The sequence below is a fragment of the Zootoca vivipara genome, chromosome 9, assembly GCF_965207765.1.
Source record: "Zootoca vivipara chromosome 9, rZooViv2.hap1.1, whole genome shotgun sequence".
Lineage (NCBI taxonomy): Eukaryota > Metazoa > Chordata > Lepidosauria > Squamata > Lacertidae > Zootoca > Zootoca vivipara.
In genome coordinates this window covers 35,358,176-35,380,556 of record NC_142592.1, presented here as the reverse complement: position 1 = coordinate 35,380,556, position 22,381 = coordinate 35,358,176, and the positions used below count along the sequence as shown (strand labels likewise).

At 40.2% G+C, this 22,381-nt stretch overlaps 1 protein-coding gene across 17 annotated transcripts in view; it reads left to right on the top strand.

Moving 5' to 3' along the window:
* Positions 1-17,351, top strand: part of ATP2B1 (ATPase plasma membrane Ca2+ transporting 1) — a 72,231-nt gene extending 54,880 nt beyond the window's left edge. For 13 of the 17 annotated variants that reach the window (XM_088651839.1, XM_088651844.1, XM_088651833.1 and 10 more), the window contains 11 exons: positions 733-970; positions 1,973-2,152; positions 2,237-2,324; positions 3,091-3,197; positions 5,380-5,571; positions 5,776-5,989; positions 6,174-6,385; positions 8,560-8,667; positions 9,364-9,546; positions 9,790-9,948; positions 13,974-17,351. In XM_088651839.1, the coding sequence (XP_088507965.1) occupies positions 733-970; positions 1,973-2,152; positions 2,237-2,324; positions 3,091-3,197; positions 5,380-5,571; positions 5,776-5,989; positions 6,174-6,385; positions 8,560-8,667; positions 9,364-9,546; positions 9,790-9,948; positions 13,974-14,288 (1,996 nt within the window). In that variant the 3' untranslated portion in view covers positions 14,289-17,351. The remainder of the gene's footprint in view (positions 1-732; positions 971-1,972; positions 2,153-2,236; positions 2,325-3,090; positions 3,198-5,379; positions 5,572-5,775; positions 5,990-6,173; positions 6,386-8,559; positions 8,668-9,363; positions 9,547-9,789; positions 9,949-13,973) is intronic. The other 4 variants (XM_088651846.1, XM_035126618.3, XM_088651848.1 and 1 more) reach the window with 2 other exon arrangements.
* The last annotated feature ends 5,030 nt before the right edge of the window (positions 17,352-22,381 follow it).

The window sequence follows — 22,381 nt, the reverse complement described above, 5'->3', positions numbered from 1 at the left end:
AGCTAGAAACAGTCATTTTGCGTTTGCAGTTCAGGCTATCATGTACTTTATCTTACAGGTCACTGAACTGATTGCGGAAGATATGGGGGGGGGGGTCTGTAGGAAAACATGGCAATTCAGCTCCTGAACAGTTCCCTCTTTTGTGAAGACTTGTAGAGTTGGCTTGTAGCCTTGACATTCTTGTGAATATATGAATATGCATTTTATGATCTGCTAAGCACTTACCCTATATATAAAATATGACAATGCCAGGACTACAGCACCTCCTACTGGAACGGATCTTGCTACTCTTCTGAGCCTTGTCCAAATGTTTTTAACATCTGAGTGAAAACCTTTCCCATTTTGGGTGCATTTGACTTACCTTTGTTACTGCTGGGCTGTGAGATGCTGGCAAAGGGGAGCAGGATAAACTCCTGGGAGATACTCCTAGAACATGGTAGGAATGCCGTACTGTGAATCCCTCCCCCTCCCCCTCCCCCACTTTTGTGCCTTCACTAGCCTTTACCTTCCCTATCACCACCACCAAACATTGGCATAAAAATGTTCTCATACAGGGAGGTGGGATGAGAAGGCAACCATGTTCTTCATGAAATCTGTGCTGGGATGCATGTGTATCTAGCTGCTGCAAGATTTAGGAATATTTAATGTTAGCCCTAGAAAGTACCTGCGATGCAGATGACCTTTTTTATTAAGTGTTCTGAATCTTGAAAACTGTTTGTTTTTTGTTTTCAGATGCTTCAAGATACTGAGCGCTAATGGTGAACCCAAAGTGTTCAGGCCAAGGGACCGTGATGATATTGTAAAAACTGTGATTGAGCCTATGGCCTCAGAGGGACTCAGAACCATATGTCTGGCATTCAGAGACTTCCCAGCTGGAGAACCTGAGCCAGAATGGGACAATGAAAATGACATTGTCACTGGGCTTACATGTATTGCTATTGTAGGCATTGAAGACCCTGTGAGGCATGAGGTAGGCGGAAAATCTTCATTAAAGTGTGTTTTAGAACATTCTTTGCTAAAGTAATAACTTATTGTTTGGAAACAATGCCATACTTTACTTCGAAAACAGGTGTAAGCATGTCAAGGCATTAAAATAATTCCTGAGACCTAATAGAGCCAAATAAAGATAAATTCGCATCTTCATTTTGATTGTCTTGAGTTCCATCTTCAAGTCCCTTTTGTGAGTGAAAAGTAACTGCTACAGATGGTGTCATTTTTAGGGAAATATATCACATCCTGAATTTGTGTGAGGTGAGGTGGATCCCTGTGCCTCTTTAAGAACATGCCTTTATCCATGCTCTAATGCATTAGGTGGTGGTGGTGGAAATCAGCTACTTTTTTTTTAAAAAAAAACCCTAATTAAATACCCCGAATGAGAGAAATATTTAGTATAAACAGCATGTGCATTTAATCTAAAAGTTACTAGACATTTGCAGAATGTTTTTTTCCTGCCCTGCTGATCAAGCTTAAGTCGTAGTTCTCTTAGATAGCAAGTGTTCTGCTGCGGTACAGGGTTTGATAACAAAACTTGTGTCAAATGTCTGAGAATTAGGCTTTGTCTCAAAATGGCAAGAAACATTTTATACATTAGTTAAACAGGAGACTTCAGTCCCAGTCTCTCTCTCTCAGCCTTAAAAACCTTTCAAAGATGGGTCACCCAAATGTTTTTAGTGGTAAGTGCATTTATTAAGTTAACTGTAAGCTATAGGAGCTTAACTGTTATAGGTGCCCACTTGTTGCCTGCCATTAACACCCAAATATACATGATTATATTTGGAATATATGCCTAATAACATGATGATACAAAATTATCTATGGAACTGTGTTAAGGCATATTATTTCAACTGAAGGACAATTTGAGATTAAGTAAGCAGGAGATTGGAGGGCAGAGAGTTGTGGATAAATAATGTTCAAGCATGTCCATGTAGCAAAGCTTCTTCATAAACTATTCTTTTTTCAAAATAAAAATTAGGTACCAGATGCAATAAAAAAATGCCAGCGTGCTGGTATAACTGTGCGTATGGTTACTGGTGATAATATCAACACTGCCCGTGCTATCGCTTTAAAATGTGGCATTTTGCATCCTGGTGAAGATTTCTTATGCATAGAAGGTAAAGAATTCAACCGACGAATACGTAATGAAAAAGGAGAGGTAAGTTTGGTTAATATTATTCCCTTGATTTTTGATTTTTGAAAGTTTGCTTAGTTATTAAGCTAATCTAAATTATCTTCACAGATAGAACAAGAGAGAATAGACAAAATTTGGCCCAAGCTTCGTGTGCTTGCAAGATCATCCCCCACTGACAAACACACACTGGTAAAAGGTAAATAAGCATTCTCAAATAGAAGAGTTGACTATAACGGATTGCTTTCCTTTGGAGCGGGGAGTGGGAAGAATAAACTTTTTATTTTAGCCCATGATACTTGTATTGATCCTATCAATCCTGTATCTAGGGCTTTCAAGGTCATCCTTCAAATCTGTAACCCTGCTCTGCAGGCATTAAAGGGCAAAATTTTAAAGAGGTGTTAAGCAAAGTATTTTAGAAAAGACGTCCAACCATTTATTCAAGGACATCTCTTCACTGGCCTCGGTCCAGTATACCTGAATGAGCGTCTCCACCCCCATTGTTCTGCCCGGACACTGAGGTCCAGCACCGAGGGCCTTCTGGTGGTTCCCTCGTTGCGAGAAGCCAAGTTGCAGGGAACTAGGCAGAGGGCCTTCTCGGTGGTGGCGCCTGCCCTGTGGAAAGCCCTCCCAACAGATGTCAAAGAGGAAAACAACTACCAGACTTTTAGAAGACAGGGAGGCTTTTAATGTTTAATAGATTACTGTGGTTTTTTTCTGTTGGAAGCCGCCCAGAGTGGCTGGGGAAACCCAGCCAGATGGGTGGGGTATAAATAATAAATTATTATTATTATTATTATTATTATTATTATTATTATTATTATTATTATTCACTGACTGGATAAAGGTCTTTAGGATCAGGAGGCCATATCTCTTGTTAATACGGATAACATTAGGTTAAGGCCAAACATCACCTCATGATTTGTATTTTGATGGTAATTCGTATATCTGTACTTCCATTTTAGGTATAATAGACAGCACAGTTTCAGAACAGAGGCAAGTTGTAGCGGTGACTGGTGATGGTACCAACGATGGCCCAGCATTGAAAAAAGCAGATGTTGGCTTTGCCATGGTAAGTTTAAACTGTTGTCTACTGATTTTGATAAGTGCTCCTTGCTGAGCTGCACTGCCAGTTTTCATTGTAATGAACATTTGGATCTATACCAAAGATTGAATACATCTAACTTACACTTAGCAGTGACAAGAGCAAAACTGATTGCAGCTCCCCCGGCTTTCTGTCCATATACAGGTTTACACATGTATGAAAAGTGAAACAGGACTGTAGTTGGGTTGCCATCTGTTCACTGTGTCAATTGGGATAGAAGCACAACTTGAATTTTCAGTATATAATATTGCAGCTTTCTTGGTGGAGGGTGGGATGTGGAGTAACTTGTGTCTCTGAATCTAAAATCAAAAGTAGGAACCTGAAGCTATTAATGTGGAGATGGCACAATAAACCTATGTTTTGATAATACCAGCTAAAATAGCTAAAATTCTTGGACTGTGTAAAGACATATAAAGACATCATTGAGCATTCTCTGGGCTGTTCTGAACGGATAGTGGGGGAAGAAGTGGAAAACGGAATGTGAAGAAAACCTCAGAGAGAAATTTTGCTGTCACTGCTTGAAGTCAGATTGTATGAAACTCACTTTTGGCCATTTTAATCTGAAGCGTGCTGGGTCATGAGAAGTTAATGTGGTTCATGCTAAGCTGATACTACATTTGAGCATTTATTGCTGAGATCAGGTTTCTTCTGTTCCTTTTCCTTGTCATAGTGTAATTGTGACACTGCAATTAAGATGAGTGTAGACTAGCTTATCTCTGTAGAATTTGGTGTCACTTACATGACTCTGAACCATGAATGCTTCTATGTGTGTGTTTTTTCTTTTGAATCTGGTCCATTGATCATTCCAAGAAGTAGAAATGAATTGGTCTTGTTGCTTTTGTGGGAGGTGAAGCTTCAGATTCCCTGCATACTACTCCAATATGTAGTAGCATTTTAAGATTACACTTCCTTTTTTAGTTGAATAAAAGGGGGGAAATAGCTGTGTTGCTGCATATGTAACATGCTTTATACTACCAACAGTTTTTAACACTAGCAACTTTTCAGATTTTGTAGCTCATAATCATATTGACACAAGTAGCTGACTACTTTCTTTGTTGGAATGATACGTAAGGGACCATGCCTAGATTCCAAAACCTATTGCTTTCCTCCACTAGAAGTTGTGGAATTTGCTTAATGTGAATGGGACATTCAGGAACTGTACTACTGTGCCACCTAGTGGCATTGGAGGTTAACAAAAGAAGCTTTAGAGCATCAGGCTATTTTCATCTAAGCAAAAAATGTTGATAAAGGACAAATGAAGCCAAAATGTGCCATTTCAGATACTTACATTATGGGTTTATTGTGCTGGAATAGCTTTAACTAGCTTATGTGCCATGCTTCATAATGGACCCCTGACCATTAGGTCCAGTCGTGACCCACTCTGGGGTTGCGGCACTCATCTCGCTTTACTGGCCGAGGGAGCTGGCGTACAGCTTCCAGGTCATGTGGCCAGCATGACAAAGCCGCTTCTGGCGAACCAGAGCAGCACACGGAAACGCCGTTTACCTTCCCGCTGTACCGGTACCTATTTATCTACTTGCATTTTGACGTGCTTTTGAACTGCTAGTTTGGCAGGAGCTGGGACCGAGCAACGGGAGCTCACCCCGTCGCAGGGATTCAAACCGCTGACCTGATCGGCAAGCCCTAGGCTCAGTGGTTTAACACACAGCACCACCCGCTTCATCAGTAATCATCCCTAATGGGAGCAGATGAAATTCACTTTCAAGATTTGTAGAGTCTATGCATTGCAATTCTGTAGTGAGTACGTTAGACTAAGACTCATTGAAATCAGACTTTCTTCTGCATGTGCAAAGGATTGGATTGCATGTTTTATTAAGTCAGTTAATATTAGTGCCAACAACTCTCTATCTCCAGATAGAAACCTGAACTAATAATTGTTGCAACTGATTTTTATATACAAATGCTGACAGTGTCTAGCCTAAACAATTGGATATGACTTAAACTTGCTATCAAGATAGTGCATCGTAATAATAGCTTTTATACTGAAATATATGTTAAAAGCAAAGCTTGAGACCACTGGAAGATAGTAATATTTGGACCAGTGTTTTCAGGACTTGTGTGTGCACTTTTTAACTGCAATGTGTATAGCTGGAATGGTGTTGTGACTTTTTTGGGATTTTTCTTTCAGGGTATCGCTGGAACTGATGTAGCTAAAGAAGCTTCTGATATTATTCTCACCGATGACAACTTCACAAGCATTGTTAAAGCAGTTATGTGGGGCCGAAATGTGTATGACAGTATCTCCAAATTCCTTCAGTTCCAGCTTACTGTCAATGTAGTTGCAGTAATTGTTGCTTTCACGGGAGCATGTATTACACAAGTAGGTATTATGCGTTCATTTTCAACTAGTGAAAATGCACACTTTGTATAAATTGATGATATTAGCTTTTTAGAGTGAATTTACTAGATGTATTTTTAAAAGCACAGTACCAAACCTCATTGGAGAAAATATTTAACTGCTGCATGGCTTGTTGGTTTCTAGGATATTTGTGTTTATGTATTAGGAAATGTATCGTTTTTGTAGGATTCTCCACTTAAAGCTGTTCAGATGTTATGGGTAAATCTCATAATGGACACACTGGCTTCGCTTGCCTTGGCAACGGAACCACCCACAGAATCTCTCTTGCTGAGGAAGCCTTACGGTAGAAATAAACCTCTCATCTCGCGAACGATGATGAAGAATATTCTGGGCCATGCTTGCTATCAGCTTGTGGTTGTCTTTACACTCCTGTTTGCTGGTAAGAATTTTAGATTCCTAAGCTTTAACTTTTTAGAAGCTAAGTGCTTGCTTTGTGACTGCCTCTCAAATAGCTATTTCAGTCTTCAAATGAACTCTTCAGTATTTGATGTTTACATGGTAATGTCTTACATGAAAATCTAAATCAACACAAGATACTGAGAGTGTTAATCTCCCCTTCACAGGTGAAAAAATATTTGACATTGATAGTGGACGGAATGCACCTCTTCACGCACCTCCTTCAGAGCACTATACTATTGTGTTTAATACATTTGTTATGATGCAGCTTTTTAATGAAATAAATGCCCGAAAAATCCACGGTGAAAGGAATGTATTTGAAGGAATTTTCAATAATGCTATATTCTGTACCATAGTTCTGGGCACATTTATTGTACAGGTGGGTTGGTTCCTGAAGTTACAGTACTTGATAAAGAATTTTTACTTTTTGTTGCCAAAGTTTCCCCCCCCCCCTCTCTATATGTATATGTCAGGATACAGCATCTTTAGCAGGTCGTCTAACATAGTATGTAATTTGGCTGACATCTTTAGAAATGCTTTAAATTTGGAGATAAAATACAGGTGACAGTTAAGGTCCTTATCTCTGCCCATTGTTTTGATGAATTCATAGATCCAACATGATCATTTAAAACAATTTTGTTTGGAAATCTGATCTTTTCGTATGTGACTTAAATCCAGCCAGTGTGGTGTAGTGGTAGACTTGTAATCTGGTGAACCGGATTCGAGTCTCCGCTCCTCCACATGCAGCTGCTGGGTGACCTTGGGCTAGTCACACTTCTCTGAAGTCTCTCAGCCCCGCTCATCTCACAGTGTGTTTGTTGTGGGAGGGAGGAAGGAAAAGGAGATTGTTAGCCGCTTTGAGACTTCTTTGGGTAGTGATAAAGCGGGATATCAAATCCAAACTACTCTTCCTCTTCTTCTTCTTCTTCTTCACAATTAAATGGGCATTATATTTGCATGTTAGATAAGACTGAACTTTCGACTCTGATCTGTCCGCTGTCAACTAAAGCTAAGCATATTCATGTCAGAATGTGGCAGAATTACCGTAGTAACTAGTGTTTTGGAGACCTGCACTAGAATCCTATATAATAATATGCAAGTGTCTCTGCGTCCAGTCCCTGTGTCCCGTTTTCCGCGCTAATGCGCATGTGCCCCACGGACACAGGGATTGGACAGCAGAGACTGCACACGCGCACACACACGCTTTCCCCACCCCCCCCACCCCTCTGCCAACCGCCGCTCGCCCTCGCACTCCCCTCTCACATTGCCACCCGGCTCAGGTCTTGAGCGGTTGGCGTGCTGCTGACCAGCAAATACGAGCGGGCGCGAGGAAAGCGGGAGCCGGACGCTGCTGCGAGAGGGGACAGAAAGCCGCCGTCGCGGGTCTCAGGGGAACGTGCCGGGGCCCTCTTCGCTGCTGCCGAGTGCCTCCACGGGCACCACCATGAAGTTGGTGGGCATGGCAACTCGCTCTCGCCGAGGTTCCCCGGCTGGTTCCCACCGTGCCGTGCCTCACACGGCCGCCGCCGCTCTCCTTCCCCACCCACCCGCTTGACGCGCCTGCGCAGCAGGAACTGGAAGGCCGTTGGCGGCGCTTGGGTTACCTCAGCAGTCAGTGGGTCGGTTGGTCGGGCCGTCGGCCGCGCATGCGTTCTCTCCTCCCCCCGCCTCAGTTGACAGTCAGGAAAAGCCTCAATAAAGAGGTGCCGCTCCTCTCACACGTTCTAGCGCCCGTTTACTGAACGGGCTTGGAGAGGAGCTGGTAGTGGCGCTCCTGCTGACGGGCCAGCCGGTCGCCTCCGCCAAAGCCTCCCAGTCCCCCGGCTCCGGATCCTGCTGCTGCGGCTCCGGCGGCCAGGCTTTCCCCGTTGCCGTAGGCGAAGCCCGCGCCAAAACGCGCCATGGCTGAGGGAGGCTAGGCCCAAGCGCCAGACTCCGCCTCCCCTCACGCCTTCCCCTCGCATGCTCTCCCTCCATGAGGGACCTGCCCTTAACACATATCCTCTAGCGCCCGTTTTCTAAACGGGCTGAACGACACTAGTATTAAATATGTTTGTATGGTTCCAAAAAAATGAATGTCTCCTCCCAGAACTGCCCTGGTGACTTCCCCTTAAAATGCAAATAATGCACATTCATAGTTTGTATTGATTTATTTACTTCATTGCATTTTTCCTCCATCCATCTTCCCAAAGGAAACCTAGGGCAATGTACATGCAATACAACATAATAAAATAAAATATTAAAGTACCAATATAAAACTACAATTAAACTATAACATTCCAGGAAGCAGAGATAACAATATCACCCCATCACAGTTTCCCAGAGGCTTCACAAATCATGACCTAGCTGTCAACCGAAAGATGCCAGTGGTGGGGACAAACAGTAGCCCAGATGCATTGACAAAAGCAAGCTTCTGGAGGGCTCTAAAAATCCAACAGAAAAATAGCTCAGAGTTTTATTTTCGGAATAGACGGGTCAAATATTTGGTGCAGCATAGCCAGCACCGACTTTTAAAAATAAAGTAGTGATAATATTTGTGATTTTTCTTAACAGATCGTCATTGTGCAGTTTGGAGGAAAACCTTTCAGTTGTTCAGAGCTTACAGCAGAACAATGGCTCTGGTCAATTTTTCTAGGAATGGGAACACTTCTCTGGGGCCAGGTAAGAAACAACAGCTTTTTGTGCAGTTCTCTTGCTGGAATTATCAGTGCTTCTGTTTGAAAAAATATGTGTGTGTACCGTACATCCTACACTCCTCCTGTAGCAAGTGTGGCTTTCCCCCTGTAAGCAACTTGCTCCATTACTCCCACTTTTGTAGGGAACTTAGGAAAGGAAGAATTTGCTAGCAGTGTCACTCACCTGATGGTAAGACTTCTCTCAGTGGAATGGGGAGCAAGTTTTTGGCAATTCTGTCTTCCTCCCTGCACCCCCCCCTGACTCCCTAAACCTGCTGCAAAGGTCTGGGGAAACCCTCTGGAGCATATTTAGGAAGGACACAGTGGGGGGCAAGTGGAGGAAATCACTAAAAATTGCTTCTGTCTCCATTCACCTGAGTGAATGTGCCAGTGAGTGGCACAGTTAAATGCAGCCAGCAATCTCTTTTCCTGCTGCCGTGAGTTGTCGGTTACTAAGCTGCCTTGGTTGCATCTATTGCTGCTGTGCTTGCTACCTACTGTTTGCCATAGCCTCCTTTAGTCACTGTCTGTTCTGCTTTGTTAGAAATAAGGTTTAAAGTAAATGTTGTGGTCGGTGGGTGGGAAATCGCAGTTGTTTATCTGGAATTCCCAGAATTCCTCATCACAGCTTGTGTTATAATTAGCTTTGACAAGCCTGTTAACTTCTTTCTCATGATTGTAGTTGATATCAACAATTCCAACCAGCCACTTGAAATTCCTTAAAGAAGCTGGTCATGGAACCCAGAAGGAAGAGATTCCAGAAGAAGAGTTGGCAGAAGATGTAGAGGAGATTGATCATGCTGAAAGAGAACTGCGGCGTGGTCAGATATTGTGGTTTAGGGGCCTAAACAGGATACAAACTCAGGTATGGTCTTGGAACAGGTAGGAGATGGTGAGGGATGAGGGGGTTATAAATCTTCCCGTTGTTCTTGGCATTGGTTGGGGGGTAGCTATAAACGGTGTGACTGAACTCTTTGCTATGTGGTCAAATGATTGGCTCTTTAATCCCTCAAATTCCTTCTTTACTTCATCTCTAAATGCGCCTCTTGCTTCTTTACCTGCTTTATAAAAGTGCCTTTTTTTCTTTACCTTTTTATATGTTTTATAGATGGGATGCTCCTTTCTCTTGTTCTCTCTCTCTCTTGCTGAGCAAGCTGTCACAATCTCTGATTCCTTGCAGATGGATGTAGTGAATGCTTTCCAGAGTGGAACTTCTATTCAGGGGGCTCTAAGGCGGCAACCTTCCATCGCCAGCCAGCATCATGATGTAACAAATGTTTCTACCCCTACACATGTAGTGTTTTCCTCTACTACTACTTCTACTACTACTACTGCTTCTACTACTGTGGGGTGTGAGTGCGTGTTCCTAAGTGCATGAAATTAACATTTCCTAATTCACACACCTAACGTTTCATTCTCTTCTTCAGTCCTTAAATTCATCGTTAAGACTTTTCATACTTTTTCTCACAAAATGGAGTCCTCGAAACCCTTTTTTTTCCCGTAGAGGGCTACAACACAGGTGGAACAGTTGCAACTATTGATTTACAATGAAAGCTGTGAGCCTGCACATATTGTGCCTTGATTCTAGCAGAGGGGAGCTTAAAAAATATTCAGGAAAACGTTATAAATATTTGAGTATATGCCTTCAAGAATGACTGTTTGCAGGAAGATATACAATACAGTTCATTTAAATGTTTAAAGCTGGCAAATATAAGTAACTGGCTTTCATATCCTTGCTAAAGGGAAGTACAATTTGAATTACAACTTTGGTATAGCTAGCTTAGCTATATTGAAAGGAACAACTTTGACTTGCAAATCCAACTTTAAAAATCCATGTTGAGCATAACTCATACATAAAATATTGAGGGTTCATCATTTTGTAAGAGTAAATAAAGTAATTTAATAATAATTAATATTATTTATACCTCGCCCATCTGGCTAAGTTTCTCCAGCCACTCTGGGTAGCTTACAGCACATAAAAAATTGTAAAACAATAGGCATTAACAATTTCCTGATACAGGGTTGCCTTCAGATATCTTCTAAAAGTCAGATACAGTGGTGCCTCGACTTACAAAGGTAATCCGTTCCGACGGCACCTTCGTAAGTCGGAAATTTTGTAAGTCGAAGAAAGCCGCTCACCACGACTTCCCCCATAGGAATGCATGGGTGGGGGGGAGACGGAACATTCGGAAGTTGAAGAAACCGCATCTAAAACTTCGTAAGTCGGGGAAACCCTATCTAAAGCCGCCCACAGTTTCCCTTCGGATGTTGGAGAATTCGTTAGTGCGCGGCCATTTTCCTCCTTCAGATGTCGAAAATTTCGTAACTCGAGTCATTCGTAACTCGAGGTATCACTGTAGTTGTTTATTTCCTTGACGGGAGGGTGTTTCACAGGGCAGGTGCCACTACTGAGAAGGCCCTCTGCCTGGTTCCCTGTAACCTCTCAGTGAGGGAACCACCAGAAGGCCTTTGGAGCTGGACCTCAGTGTCTGGCCAGAACAATGGGGGTGGAGACGCTCCTTCAGGTTTACTGGGCCGAGGCCATTTAGGGCTTTAAAGGTCAGCAGCAACACTTTGAATTGTGCTTGGAAATGCACTGGGAGCCAATGAAGGTCTTTCAGGACCGGTGTTATATGGTCTTGGTGGCCGCTCCCAGTCGCTAGTCTAGCTGTCGCATTCTTTCTTTTACATAGGGTTTCCTTCAAAGTTGCAGGAGTTCAGTTACTTACTGAGACTTGAAACTAAATACTTTCATTAATTCAAAGTAGTTGTTTCAAGTCAGTTACTTATATCAGGTAATTTGATGTATCCCCCCCCCCCCCGGTCATCTTGGCAACTATATGTAAACCTCAGTTTGGTTACTTCTTAGTTTTTTTCTTCTTGTGCCTTTTTCACCCACAATATTGCCATTGTATGTGCTAACTGCCCTCTAAAATTAGTAATACTTTAAGATTGAAAGGACGTAACTTAGAACTTTAAATACTTGTGTTAAAATACCTCAAGCATGTGTAACCACAATCTCTAGCCAACTTTGAAAAATACTTGGAAATGGAAAAGTGGGTGTTCTCCCCCCCATAAAGGAAAGTGCCTGGTGGGTTTTTTTGTTTTCAAAATAACAAAGGTGCCTAACTACACTGACATTCTGAGAAATCTTTCTTAGAAATACTGCTTCTCATGAAATATTTGAGTGGCATGAAAGAGGGATGGTACCCATATAAATGGAAAGGCCCCAAAGGCTTAACTCTTGTAGTAAGTTTTCTTTGTCTGCAGCTATTGTCTTGATGTTGTGGGATTTGTATGTTTTTGGAGCTTTATGCGCTTGAATTTCAGTATGTTTCAAACATCAAACTTCTAGAAAGTACATGAAATATTTGACTAACATCAGATATTTCAAAAGTAAGTATAAATGGTATTTCCAATAGTGTCCATAATACTGAAAGTGTAGGGGTGAGCAATTTTTTCTGTTGCTTCCTATTGATAGTTTGGTGACTGTCTCCTTTCTGTGCATGGGATGCCTTGTCTTTCCCAGTAGACCAGTCTAAATCAATTTGGTGGTCTTCTGGCCTCCACGTGCTGCTTAGCCCTATATGAATACTGATACAGAAGTTCAGGAATAAAAATGCATGCAAACTCACATGTACACAACTTGCTTGCCACTGTTAGTGTATTGAAAGGTAACACCTCTTTCCAATATAGATCTTTTAAAATGGTCTGCAGTTGACTTCTGCCTAGAAGTTTTGATGCATTAGCACAAGAATTTTTTTTCTTGGACTTAGTTTTCTTCTGATAGCAAAGAAAACCTTGTCATGTTGGAAATGCAAACTTTTAGTGCAACATCAAGGGTGGGCCGGCTGGGGTATGAGATTCTTCTTTGAACAGGCATATCACAAGATTAGAATATAATCATTGAGGAGGGGACTTGCACAAGTCCCTTCCCTGAAACAAGCTGATAATGTGAGTAGACCATGTAAACATTCTTTTCGCATAAGTTGTCTGACACATTTTGACCTAGCATTTGGTTAACTAAGGATGTGATGCTTCAAAAATCTATAATCCTACTAAAAAGAAGTTGTTTGGGATTTTAAAAAAGGCTTATGTTCAAAATAAAATCTTGTCCCTTGGTTCTATATGTATTCTGACTAAAGAATGTGTGTTCTGGCATTCCATTTGTAATGAGGATGTTTTCATAAATATCAAATTTACATGCTGTACAAGTGAAAACACCAGTAATTTTATAACACAGATTCTCAGTTTTGCAAAGGTTCTATTTGGAATAGGATCAGATGGTTTCCTTTCATAGCAGAAAAGTTATAATATGAAATGTCATAATGGGATTACGATTTAGAAGATAGCATTACATTCATAGCTGTTCACAGGATTAAACTTCCTTTGACAAACTGAGATGTACAAGTTCTAGGCAAGTAGCCTTTTCGCTGTAAAACTGAATGAGCTGCAAAAATATTGGAGGTCTTTTATCATGCTGCCCTTTTCAGTTGTTTGGAAGGCAATTGCAATATAGTGTTTACGAAGGTTAAAATCTGTATTCATAATCATGGATCAGCTGTTTCATATGTTTTGGTGTCTTTTGAATGTGCCTGTATGCTTGTGGGTATGTAATATGGTTGAAATACATGATGTGTGGGGATCAAATAACTGCCTCTTACAGATAGTATTTTATGGTATTTATATTTGTATTTCTTCTTGATTCTGCAAACTGTGATACAAATGACTATGCAAGTGTTCTGCATGGTATATACTCAAATATTTGCATTTGTAAAGGGTGTTTTTCCCCCCTTGATATTAGAATGAATGCCAGCTATTTTGACACTGCTTACTATTGCCTTATTCATACTCAGACAATCCATAATTCCAGGAGACACCACAATTCTCATCATGATTATAAAGTAACTTCCAAAATTCCTACCATCTTTATGGTTTCAGAAGTCTAATGTTTTACTCATTTAAATTGTAGTAGATTTTTCAGATTGGCTTAATTTTTTTTATCACTTAGTCCATGTTTAATTTATAAGTGCAGCATCAGTTCAGCTTTGTAGGGTTTTGCATTTTTTACAGGCACTTGACATTTTTATTCCTACTGAAGCCTGGCAGTGCTCTCCTGAAATGCTCTTCCATTTTTATTTTTATTTTCACAGTCTATTGCAAGTTCCACTGCATTACATACAAATTCAGTTCACTCATGTCTAGCTGTCTGTGGATTCAAACCCATAAAAACCGTATTCTCCTTAGAGCAAATCTGCTGTATAGTGACATTTACGCTTTTCATCCTTGCAGATCCGAGTGGTGAATGCATTTCGTAGTTCCTTATATGAAGGATTAGAAAAACCTGAGACACGAAGTTCGATCCACAATTTTATGACGCATCCGGAGTTTAGCATAGAAGATTCTGAGACTCATATTCCCCTTATTGATGATACCGATGCTGAAGATGATGCTCCAACAAAACGAAACTCCACTCCTCTTCCACCCTCTCCCAACAAAAATAACAATGCTGTTGACAGTGGAATTCATCTTACAACAGACTTGAACAAGTCTGCTACCTCTTCATCCCCAGGGAGCCCACTACATAGTTTGGAAACATCACTCTGATTGTAAGCCGAATGTTAATACATTAGCTGCATTGTAAAGAAACAAATTGAAACTGGGTCTTCTCACTCACCCACTGAAATGGGCAAGATGGTATTCTTGTCTTGGACTTCAACAAGAAGATATACTTGTACGAATGTAGATTTATTTTTTTAAAAAAAGCTTTCTGCCAGACTTGAGGGTGCTTTTGGGGGTGGGAGTAATAATGAACTCTGACAGATAAACAGTAACTTGGTTTAAGTGACCTGTGGATCATCAGCTGTACTTAAAAATGGCCCTTAAGAATGTCTTAGCGGAGCTTTCGTTTCTTGTTCCTTTTTGAGGAGAGGTCTGGAAAGGGCAAGGGAGCTCTGGATCACTGAATTGATGATGATTTTTCATTTCTGCTGTTGGCTGTTAATAATTTGGATTATTTATGTTTATAAATGATACAGATCTGTTTACAAGGTTTGTAGATACTTTTTTGTTCCTGTTCATAGATGGGAAGCTTCCTTATAAATGATGCAGAAAATATTAGTCCATCAAATACTGCTGTATTTTCAGGAAAGGGTGTTTCTATTGAAACTGTACTAAAATTTTGCCTGCAACTTACCTTGTTAAATATTGTAGATAAAATTGCTACTACTAATAGCCAAATAGGTAACACTAATGCTTTGTAAAAACAAAAAACAAGGGGGGGAAACCATGAGCAGTGGTGTTCTGATGAAGTTATGGCCTCTGTCCTAATTAGTTTCTTAAACATTTACTACTTAATGGTTTTGAAGCAACTGTACAAAATTTAAAAATTGAGAAACTTACTGAATAACTTCTGTTCAGAATTTAGTAGAGGATTGTTTAATGCAGGACAATGAGATGGAAGTTGCTTGAAATACTTTTGTTATCTCAGGCAAAATGGATTAAATCAAAATACATCAGAACCTTAGTCCTTTTGTTTTTGTCTAAACACAGTAGCTTAGTGCTGTCTTGGTGAACTGTGAGTGAAGCTGTTTATTTTTTCTGATCTTTAGTATCTTTACAGCATGAGGGCTGCTGGCATTTGGAAAGTCATTAGTAGGTAGCATAAATGTTTTCTTTTTGTTTTGAAATTCATTTGTAAAAAAAATAAATAAATCGGCCCTTTTGTTAAAATAAATATGCGGCAATGTTTTTTACAGTATTCAGCATCTTTACAAATTGTTGGTTTTTTAAAAAAATAGATTTTGGTGGCTTTGTTGAGAATGAAGTTAATGAAAGTTTTTCCAAAAAAATAAATAAAAATACACTGGGTGATATCCAACAGTGTCAGTCAGCTTTTGCAAGTGAGTCTTGCTTGTGCGATGGGACTTGGAACTTCACCATTCTCTCCTCCCCCCTGCATGCCCCCAGCATCTGCCCCATAGGATTAGGGGTCCCACTGGAGCAGCTTGAGGGGGCATGGGAGGTGGCTCTAAGGGAAGGGGAAGTCCTGTCTCATGTTCACTGGTGCAGTGCTGAATATCACTCACTGTTCTCATTGGTGCAACAGATGAGATTTGCGAATCAGGCTGGATATTTTCTCAAGGCTTAAAGGTCTTAATATTGGCAGCAAAATGTGCTCTCCTATAAGGTTACCCATGACTACTTAAAAAAGAAAACCAGAATTCTTGGAAATGAAGTCAGATGGCAAGTATTGACTATCCTTATAAACCAGTTTTTTGGGGGGCCAAAAATAGTACAGGTAGCAAGAAGATGGAAAACATACAATTGAGTCTCTGATAGTTGGATTTTTCTAAAAGCAGTGTTTTGTAACAATCTGTTCCTCCTTTTGGATTTCTTTTCTGCATCTAAAACATTTTCTCCTCCTGCAAGTCTTGGATACTTTTTTTTTCTTTTGCCAGTGAAGCCAAACAAAGAGGAAAAGAATAAATAACTCAGATAAGTAGTTTGATGAAAGTACTGCTGAGTGGGAAAGTGAAACAGGACCCTTGACAGTAGCTCTTTGTGCGTTCTGAGTCATGGCTGAAGGCGCCTAGGTTTCACTCTTCAAAACGATCTGCTTTTAAATCCTTTTGTAAGAGCTGTGCCTTTCTCATAAGGGAACCTGGCATGCATCAGCTCTGATGGTAGGTGGTGTTTTGACCTAGTTTGAGGAGAGTAGTTCTGGGGAAGCTAACCTAACAAGGTAAAGAGAAGAGGATGCACCATATATGTAGTGTGTAGAATTAAACAACTCGAGAATGAAATGGCTACACTGGGTAGGTAATGCCTAAATCAAATGCAGATTGTTGCAGTTTTTCAATGAAATGATGTACAAATGTTCAAGTAAAATATTTAGGATTTTGGTATTCAACCAACTCTCTTCAGTGGGCATATATAGCCATCCTTGAAGGTTTTGCACATTGTATCCCACTGTCAACCAACGACTCATTCAAATTTCATGAATGGTTTCTCCTAGTCCCTTCTGGAAAATTCACTATATAGTCACACTACATTTGTACTTTTATGTAACAGCTATTCCAGAGGTTCCTTCTTGTAAGTGGAGAGGAAATACAGTTTGGGAAGGTGACAGTCTTGTAACCAGGAGGAGAGTGTTCCTGCAACAGATATAGATAAGTGAAATTTAACTGTCGAGATTCAATGTAATAGTACTTGTTACATTTTTACCTTGCTATTTGAACACAATCCTGGGGTTTTTTCTGTCTGAATGGTAGTCATGATTGCACTCTACTGTCCAAAAATCTACTGTGAATTATTTCAGACCTTTTTTTTGAGGAACTGTAGACTTTGTGTACAAATTATCCATTTTGATGCTGTTGACCGACAGTACATTGAGTCTTACAGCAAGTGTAAGTGTAATCTGAAATTGGGACTACTTGTTCAATAACGTTACTACTGTGAAAGCAACATACCATAATATGTTAGTTATCAAACTATCGTTGCTGCTTTTCAACTGCTGAGCCCCACATTGCTTTCTCTGGTTGTAAGGCTTTTTTAGCTTGCTCAATGTAACTTAAATAAATAAATGTGCTGTTTATCTGTCTCTGGATGGGGACTGAAATTTTTCAAAGTATTTATTTTGTTTGAAATATATAACTTTATTCTAAATAAGCAACCAGCTTTGCATCTGTTTCTTAGAGTTGTGTGAGTGATATATACTGTGTTGTTTTTATAATATGGAAACTTGTACAGAATTTCTGTTTGCAGAAGTTTTTTAATGAATTATGAATGCTGACTAAATATTGGAGCCGCATTCAGGCCCACCACGAGACAGGCATAGAGGTTACCGGTGTACAAGCTTTCTTTTTTATCAAGTCTCTAGCTCTTCTACAAAGAAAGTTTACAAAGTAAGTACTTAGTGATTTCTGTGAGATGAACCAGCCTGGCTGCTGCTGCCTTTCAGTGTTTTAGCTTATGAGTTAAGTCAGAGCTGTGACTAACAAGTGAGTTGTTTGGATAGGCAGTAGGAGGATTCCTAGAGTCCTAAAGAGCTGCTGTTTTTCCTCTACTGCATTTCTCCTGCTTCTGTCTCATACTCTAGTCCTCTGAATCTCTGTAGTTAGCCATTCCTCCCCCCCCCTTCAACCAGCATGCAGTTTTGCTGTGGTGAGTTCGTGAGACATCAGGTACTCACAATAAGCGATTTTCTGCAAATACTACTGTGGCTGTTAAATAATCTACTCACCCAACGGCAAGTGCAAAATGTGAAAACTTTGCAAAGTTGCTTTGGCATATCTCCTACTTAGCCAAATCACCAGGCACTCACACACCCACTCATTTATTTTATTACATTTCTCCCAAAGCAGCCCAGAATTCACTGCATAGTTGATCCTACAGTACAATGGTACAGTGGTACCTCGGGTTACAAACACTTCGGGTTACAGATACCGCTAACTCAGAAGTAGTACCTCGGGTTAAGAACTTTACCTCAGGATGCGAACAGAAATCGCACGTCAGTGGCGTGGCAGCAGTGGGAGGCCCCATTAGCTAAAGTGGTACCTCAGGTTAAGAACGGTTTCAGGTTAAGAACGGACCTCCAGAACGAATTGCGTTCATAACCAGAGGTACCACTGTATACATAAGTACGTCTCTGTGTTTCATGGGCTAATTTTTCAGATAAATGGGTACAGGATTGCAGCCTAGGCTTTGGTTTATGGTTGGCATTGGAGGTAAATTATTATGCCTTTAACAGCTGTGTAGCAGGCCATAATTCAACAGCTTAAGCATTTCCTAGTATAGAAATAGAATTGTGAGGAAAGTTTCACCTGTTCACATTCCGTCAAACATTTTAATACAGGAGTTACCACAGATTTATGTTTGGACTCTCCACTCCTCTCACAAAGGAAGACAAATTTGCATCTCATGCACAGCATATCCAAATTTTATGTAAATATTTTATTGTTTTATGAGTGGGTCGGAGAATTCAATCCACATAATGTTAGACCCAGAAAATCTGGTGAAGCCTCTGATTCAGTTTTAGCACCAGAACGAATTAAACTCAGTGAAAGTTGTTGCACGTGTTTCATGCTTGAAAGGGACAAATTAACATTCTAGGAACCTATCGTAGAACATAGGCAACTCATTTTTCCAGGAATGTCCCTATACAAGAATTCTACTTCTGCACCATCATTGGAATAGAAATTAGAAGACTCCTCCAGCATAGATGAGCTACATGGATATGGTTACAATATCCAGTTGCTCAGCAGACAAGAATTTGGATTTCTCCAGCTGAGTGTTTTAACTATTGTAAATATGTTATGCAATATTGTAAACATGCCATGCAAAATTAACTTATAGTGATATGACACCTGTGGGCTCCAGTAATGACTAATTTAGATCACTGTTCCTTGGTTTTGCAGCAGAATTCTTTTCTGCAGCAGAATTGTTTTTCTTTGTGAATAAAGAGCAAAACTAATTGTATATATTAAGACTATGAGGTAGTTCCAATAGAAAAGGGTAAAACTCATGACAACGTTCACTCAGTTGTCTCTGCATTGACCTTCTCATTTGTGCTTTCTCCTTAAGATAGAATATTTTTCCTCTTGTTCTTTTCTTGAGGTGTTTAGAAATTCTAGCACTTTTCATAGACAACTAGTCTTTGATTTAAGACAGGCTTCCTCAACCTCTGCCCTCCAGATGTTTTGAGACTACAATTCCCATCATCCCAGACCACTGGTCCTGCTTAGCTAGGGATCGTGGGAGTTGTGAGCCAAAACATCTGGAGGCCAGAGGTTGAGGAAGCCTGATTTAGGATCATAGCAGATAGAATTTATCCAAGTATCATTAATCCAGTTACAGTATAGTCACACGTAAGCTGCTTAATTTGTCATGAATTTTTTAAAATAAAAATTAAGTCTCAAAAACAGCAATGTATTTTCTCTGAAACCACCTTCTTGCTTTTTTGTAGTAGCTTAAGTAATACCAGGATGTATTTGCAAATAAAACACTTCAGGCCACAATGCAGAGCATCACAGCTACAGACATATTCTGTTCATCTGAATTACTCACACTTCGAAATAAAACTATCATAGAATCACAGAACTGTAGAGTTGAAAGGACCTTGGGGGGTCATCTAGTCCAACCTTCTGCAATGTTGGAGGGTATGATTCTAAACTCTTGTAACCTTGGCTTAGTGTCTCTTCCTATATATCTGGGCCAGATGTGGGCAGTACCCCACAATATTGGTTGAGGGTGTATTTCATTTCTCCAAATAATGATCTGATAGAATTCGGAAATATTTCAATTTTGCTGATGTACCACATACACTTACCGGTATTTATTATTTAAAAGCCTTTTAAAACATTTTTTTCAAGTAGTACAACATAGAAGCAATAAACAATATCTTCTTAATACAAAAATACAACACAAAACCAGCAAAACATATACAAGCAAAAATTCAAACCAAAAAAGGGGCCCAATCATATGAATCAGGGACAGCCTGGGTAAAAAGATATTTACGAGACATCTGAAGCAACAGGTAGTTGTTGCTTCACATATGGCAGAGGGAAGGTATCCATAGTACAGGAGCAACAACAAGGAAATGCCTGTTTTGGAGTCATTGCTGTATGATAGTTCACCACAAATAGAATTTCTTCCAGGCAGTCTTGCAGGTAATCTTATATTAGTTGACTGTATCAATGTTTGCAGTTAGTCTAAGATTTTAAGGCCTTGGCTGACGGAATGATCCTTGTCTCCCATTGCATCATATTGTAAAATCTCTCAGATTTAGTTCCCTTAACATCAGTATGAGATAAACTCATTAGACATGCCCATTGAAGTTTAGACACCCAAACTGTCTAAAACAGCAGTAAGCGTCGACCCCACTTATGGTATATAGATTAGTAACTAGCGCCTTGGTTCCAAAGAATTTCATTCACTGGGGCATTTCTGCTTCCTTCCCGTGGGGCATCTCATGCTTTCACTCTGCTTCTCCTAAGGACCAGGATACCCCCTTGTAATGGTGCATTGAGGAAGGCAGTCACTGAGAAGGACTGGGTGGAAATTGGTTGTCTCTTACATTCGTCCATTAGCAGAAGTGATCCTTGCAGGAAGCGTAGGACACTTTATAATGTAAGCCATTTTATCCACCAATAGCAAGCTCATTCTCAGAGTGTGAATCATTTTTGCAGACAATTCATGCACAAGAGGGGCTATAAACAGGGTGGTGGGGGGAAGCAAAATACTTGAGAAACCCCGAGGAGACCCCCCCCCAACCCAAACAGTGCAATGAGTGTTGGGGTTAGAAATTCAATTTTGTTTGCATTTTAGTGAGAAACTACCTAATTTGTATTTTCCACACTAGGTTGTGAAGCCGTCCTTTGAAATTCACATTCCTCTGATTATTACAATGCAGTTCCACAGCCAAATAATGTGTGTATCATTGCAGACTTTAGTGAAAGCAATGTACAGCATTTACAAGGTGAAATTGCTTGCAGAAATGTGTTCTGAATTATTGAATTTTTGTGAAGATTAAAAAAAAAGAAAATTCAGAAATTGCTGTGGAAATGTGGAGAACTGAATCTGAGATGGGAGGAAATGAGAAACCGAAATTGGCAGATTCGTCCATCCCTAATGAGGTCTGGGCATGCTGTGGCTACAGAATGCTGGCTATTGGAAGGGTGGTGGTGGAATGGAGTATCTTGGAAAGGGGCCTGTGTGGTTGGAACCTTTAAAAAACAGGAAAATTCAACACTAGAAGACTTCCTTGCTGGACCCACTTGTATTTACTAAACAGTAGAATCCCTGCTACACAAATTATTGTTTGAATTCAAGGTGACTGTTAATCCTATGTTAAAAGTGCTTGTGTTGAATTTAGGGTCCAAATGAATTTGACCAATGAATGTTATTTTCACTTAGCATAGCCATTGCCTTTTTTATTATTTTTAATAGATATTATGCTTTCCCTTTAATAGTCCCTCTTGAAACATGTCACTTCTGTTGTGTGTACTTTTGTTGTCCATAATTCTTAATTATTTGCCTTGGAATTTCATATATTTCATCAAACCACCATACTTGGCCATCATTAATCTTGTCTTTATAATAAGATTCCAGCTAAGTGTGGGCAGGTGCGTTCCCATTTCTGTTCAGGTGAAAACCATGTTTATTTTTTATCTGGCTTTGCTAATAACCATTCTTCTCCAGCTCTTAAAATAATTTCACATCTTAGGCATATTCTTGTTTTGCAGATCATTCTGGTAATGACAAAAAAAAAGCATTTACTGTGATGCTTCTGGTTATGTGTGTGATAGTCACCTATAAATTGGTCTTGCACAGCCATGAATTGTACACAATACACTTAGATGGTGTAGCTGCTCACCAGCAACATCTGGTAACTTTACAGAAGCTTGAACCTGGAGGGTCGATGTTTGGACTTGTTGGCTAATTTTAAACATTTGTAGGCTAGACAGGTATCAGATTTTAAGCAAAACTGAAAGTGTGGATGGTTTACTTCTCTTTGATCAGTGGCCAAGAGTAGTTCATACCACTAACTGTGTTAAGGTGTTCCATGCTCCTCCTCCTTCCCCATTTCAATCCTGTGAGGGCGGGGACTTAATGTGAGCTTATGACCCACACTTACTGGGAATTCCTTGTTCCTGGGGAACAATTGTAATCCCTGATCCCCATCATGAATGGGGATCAGC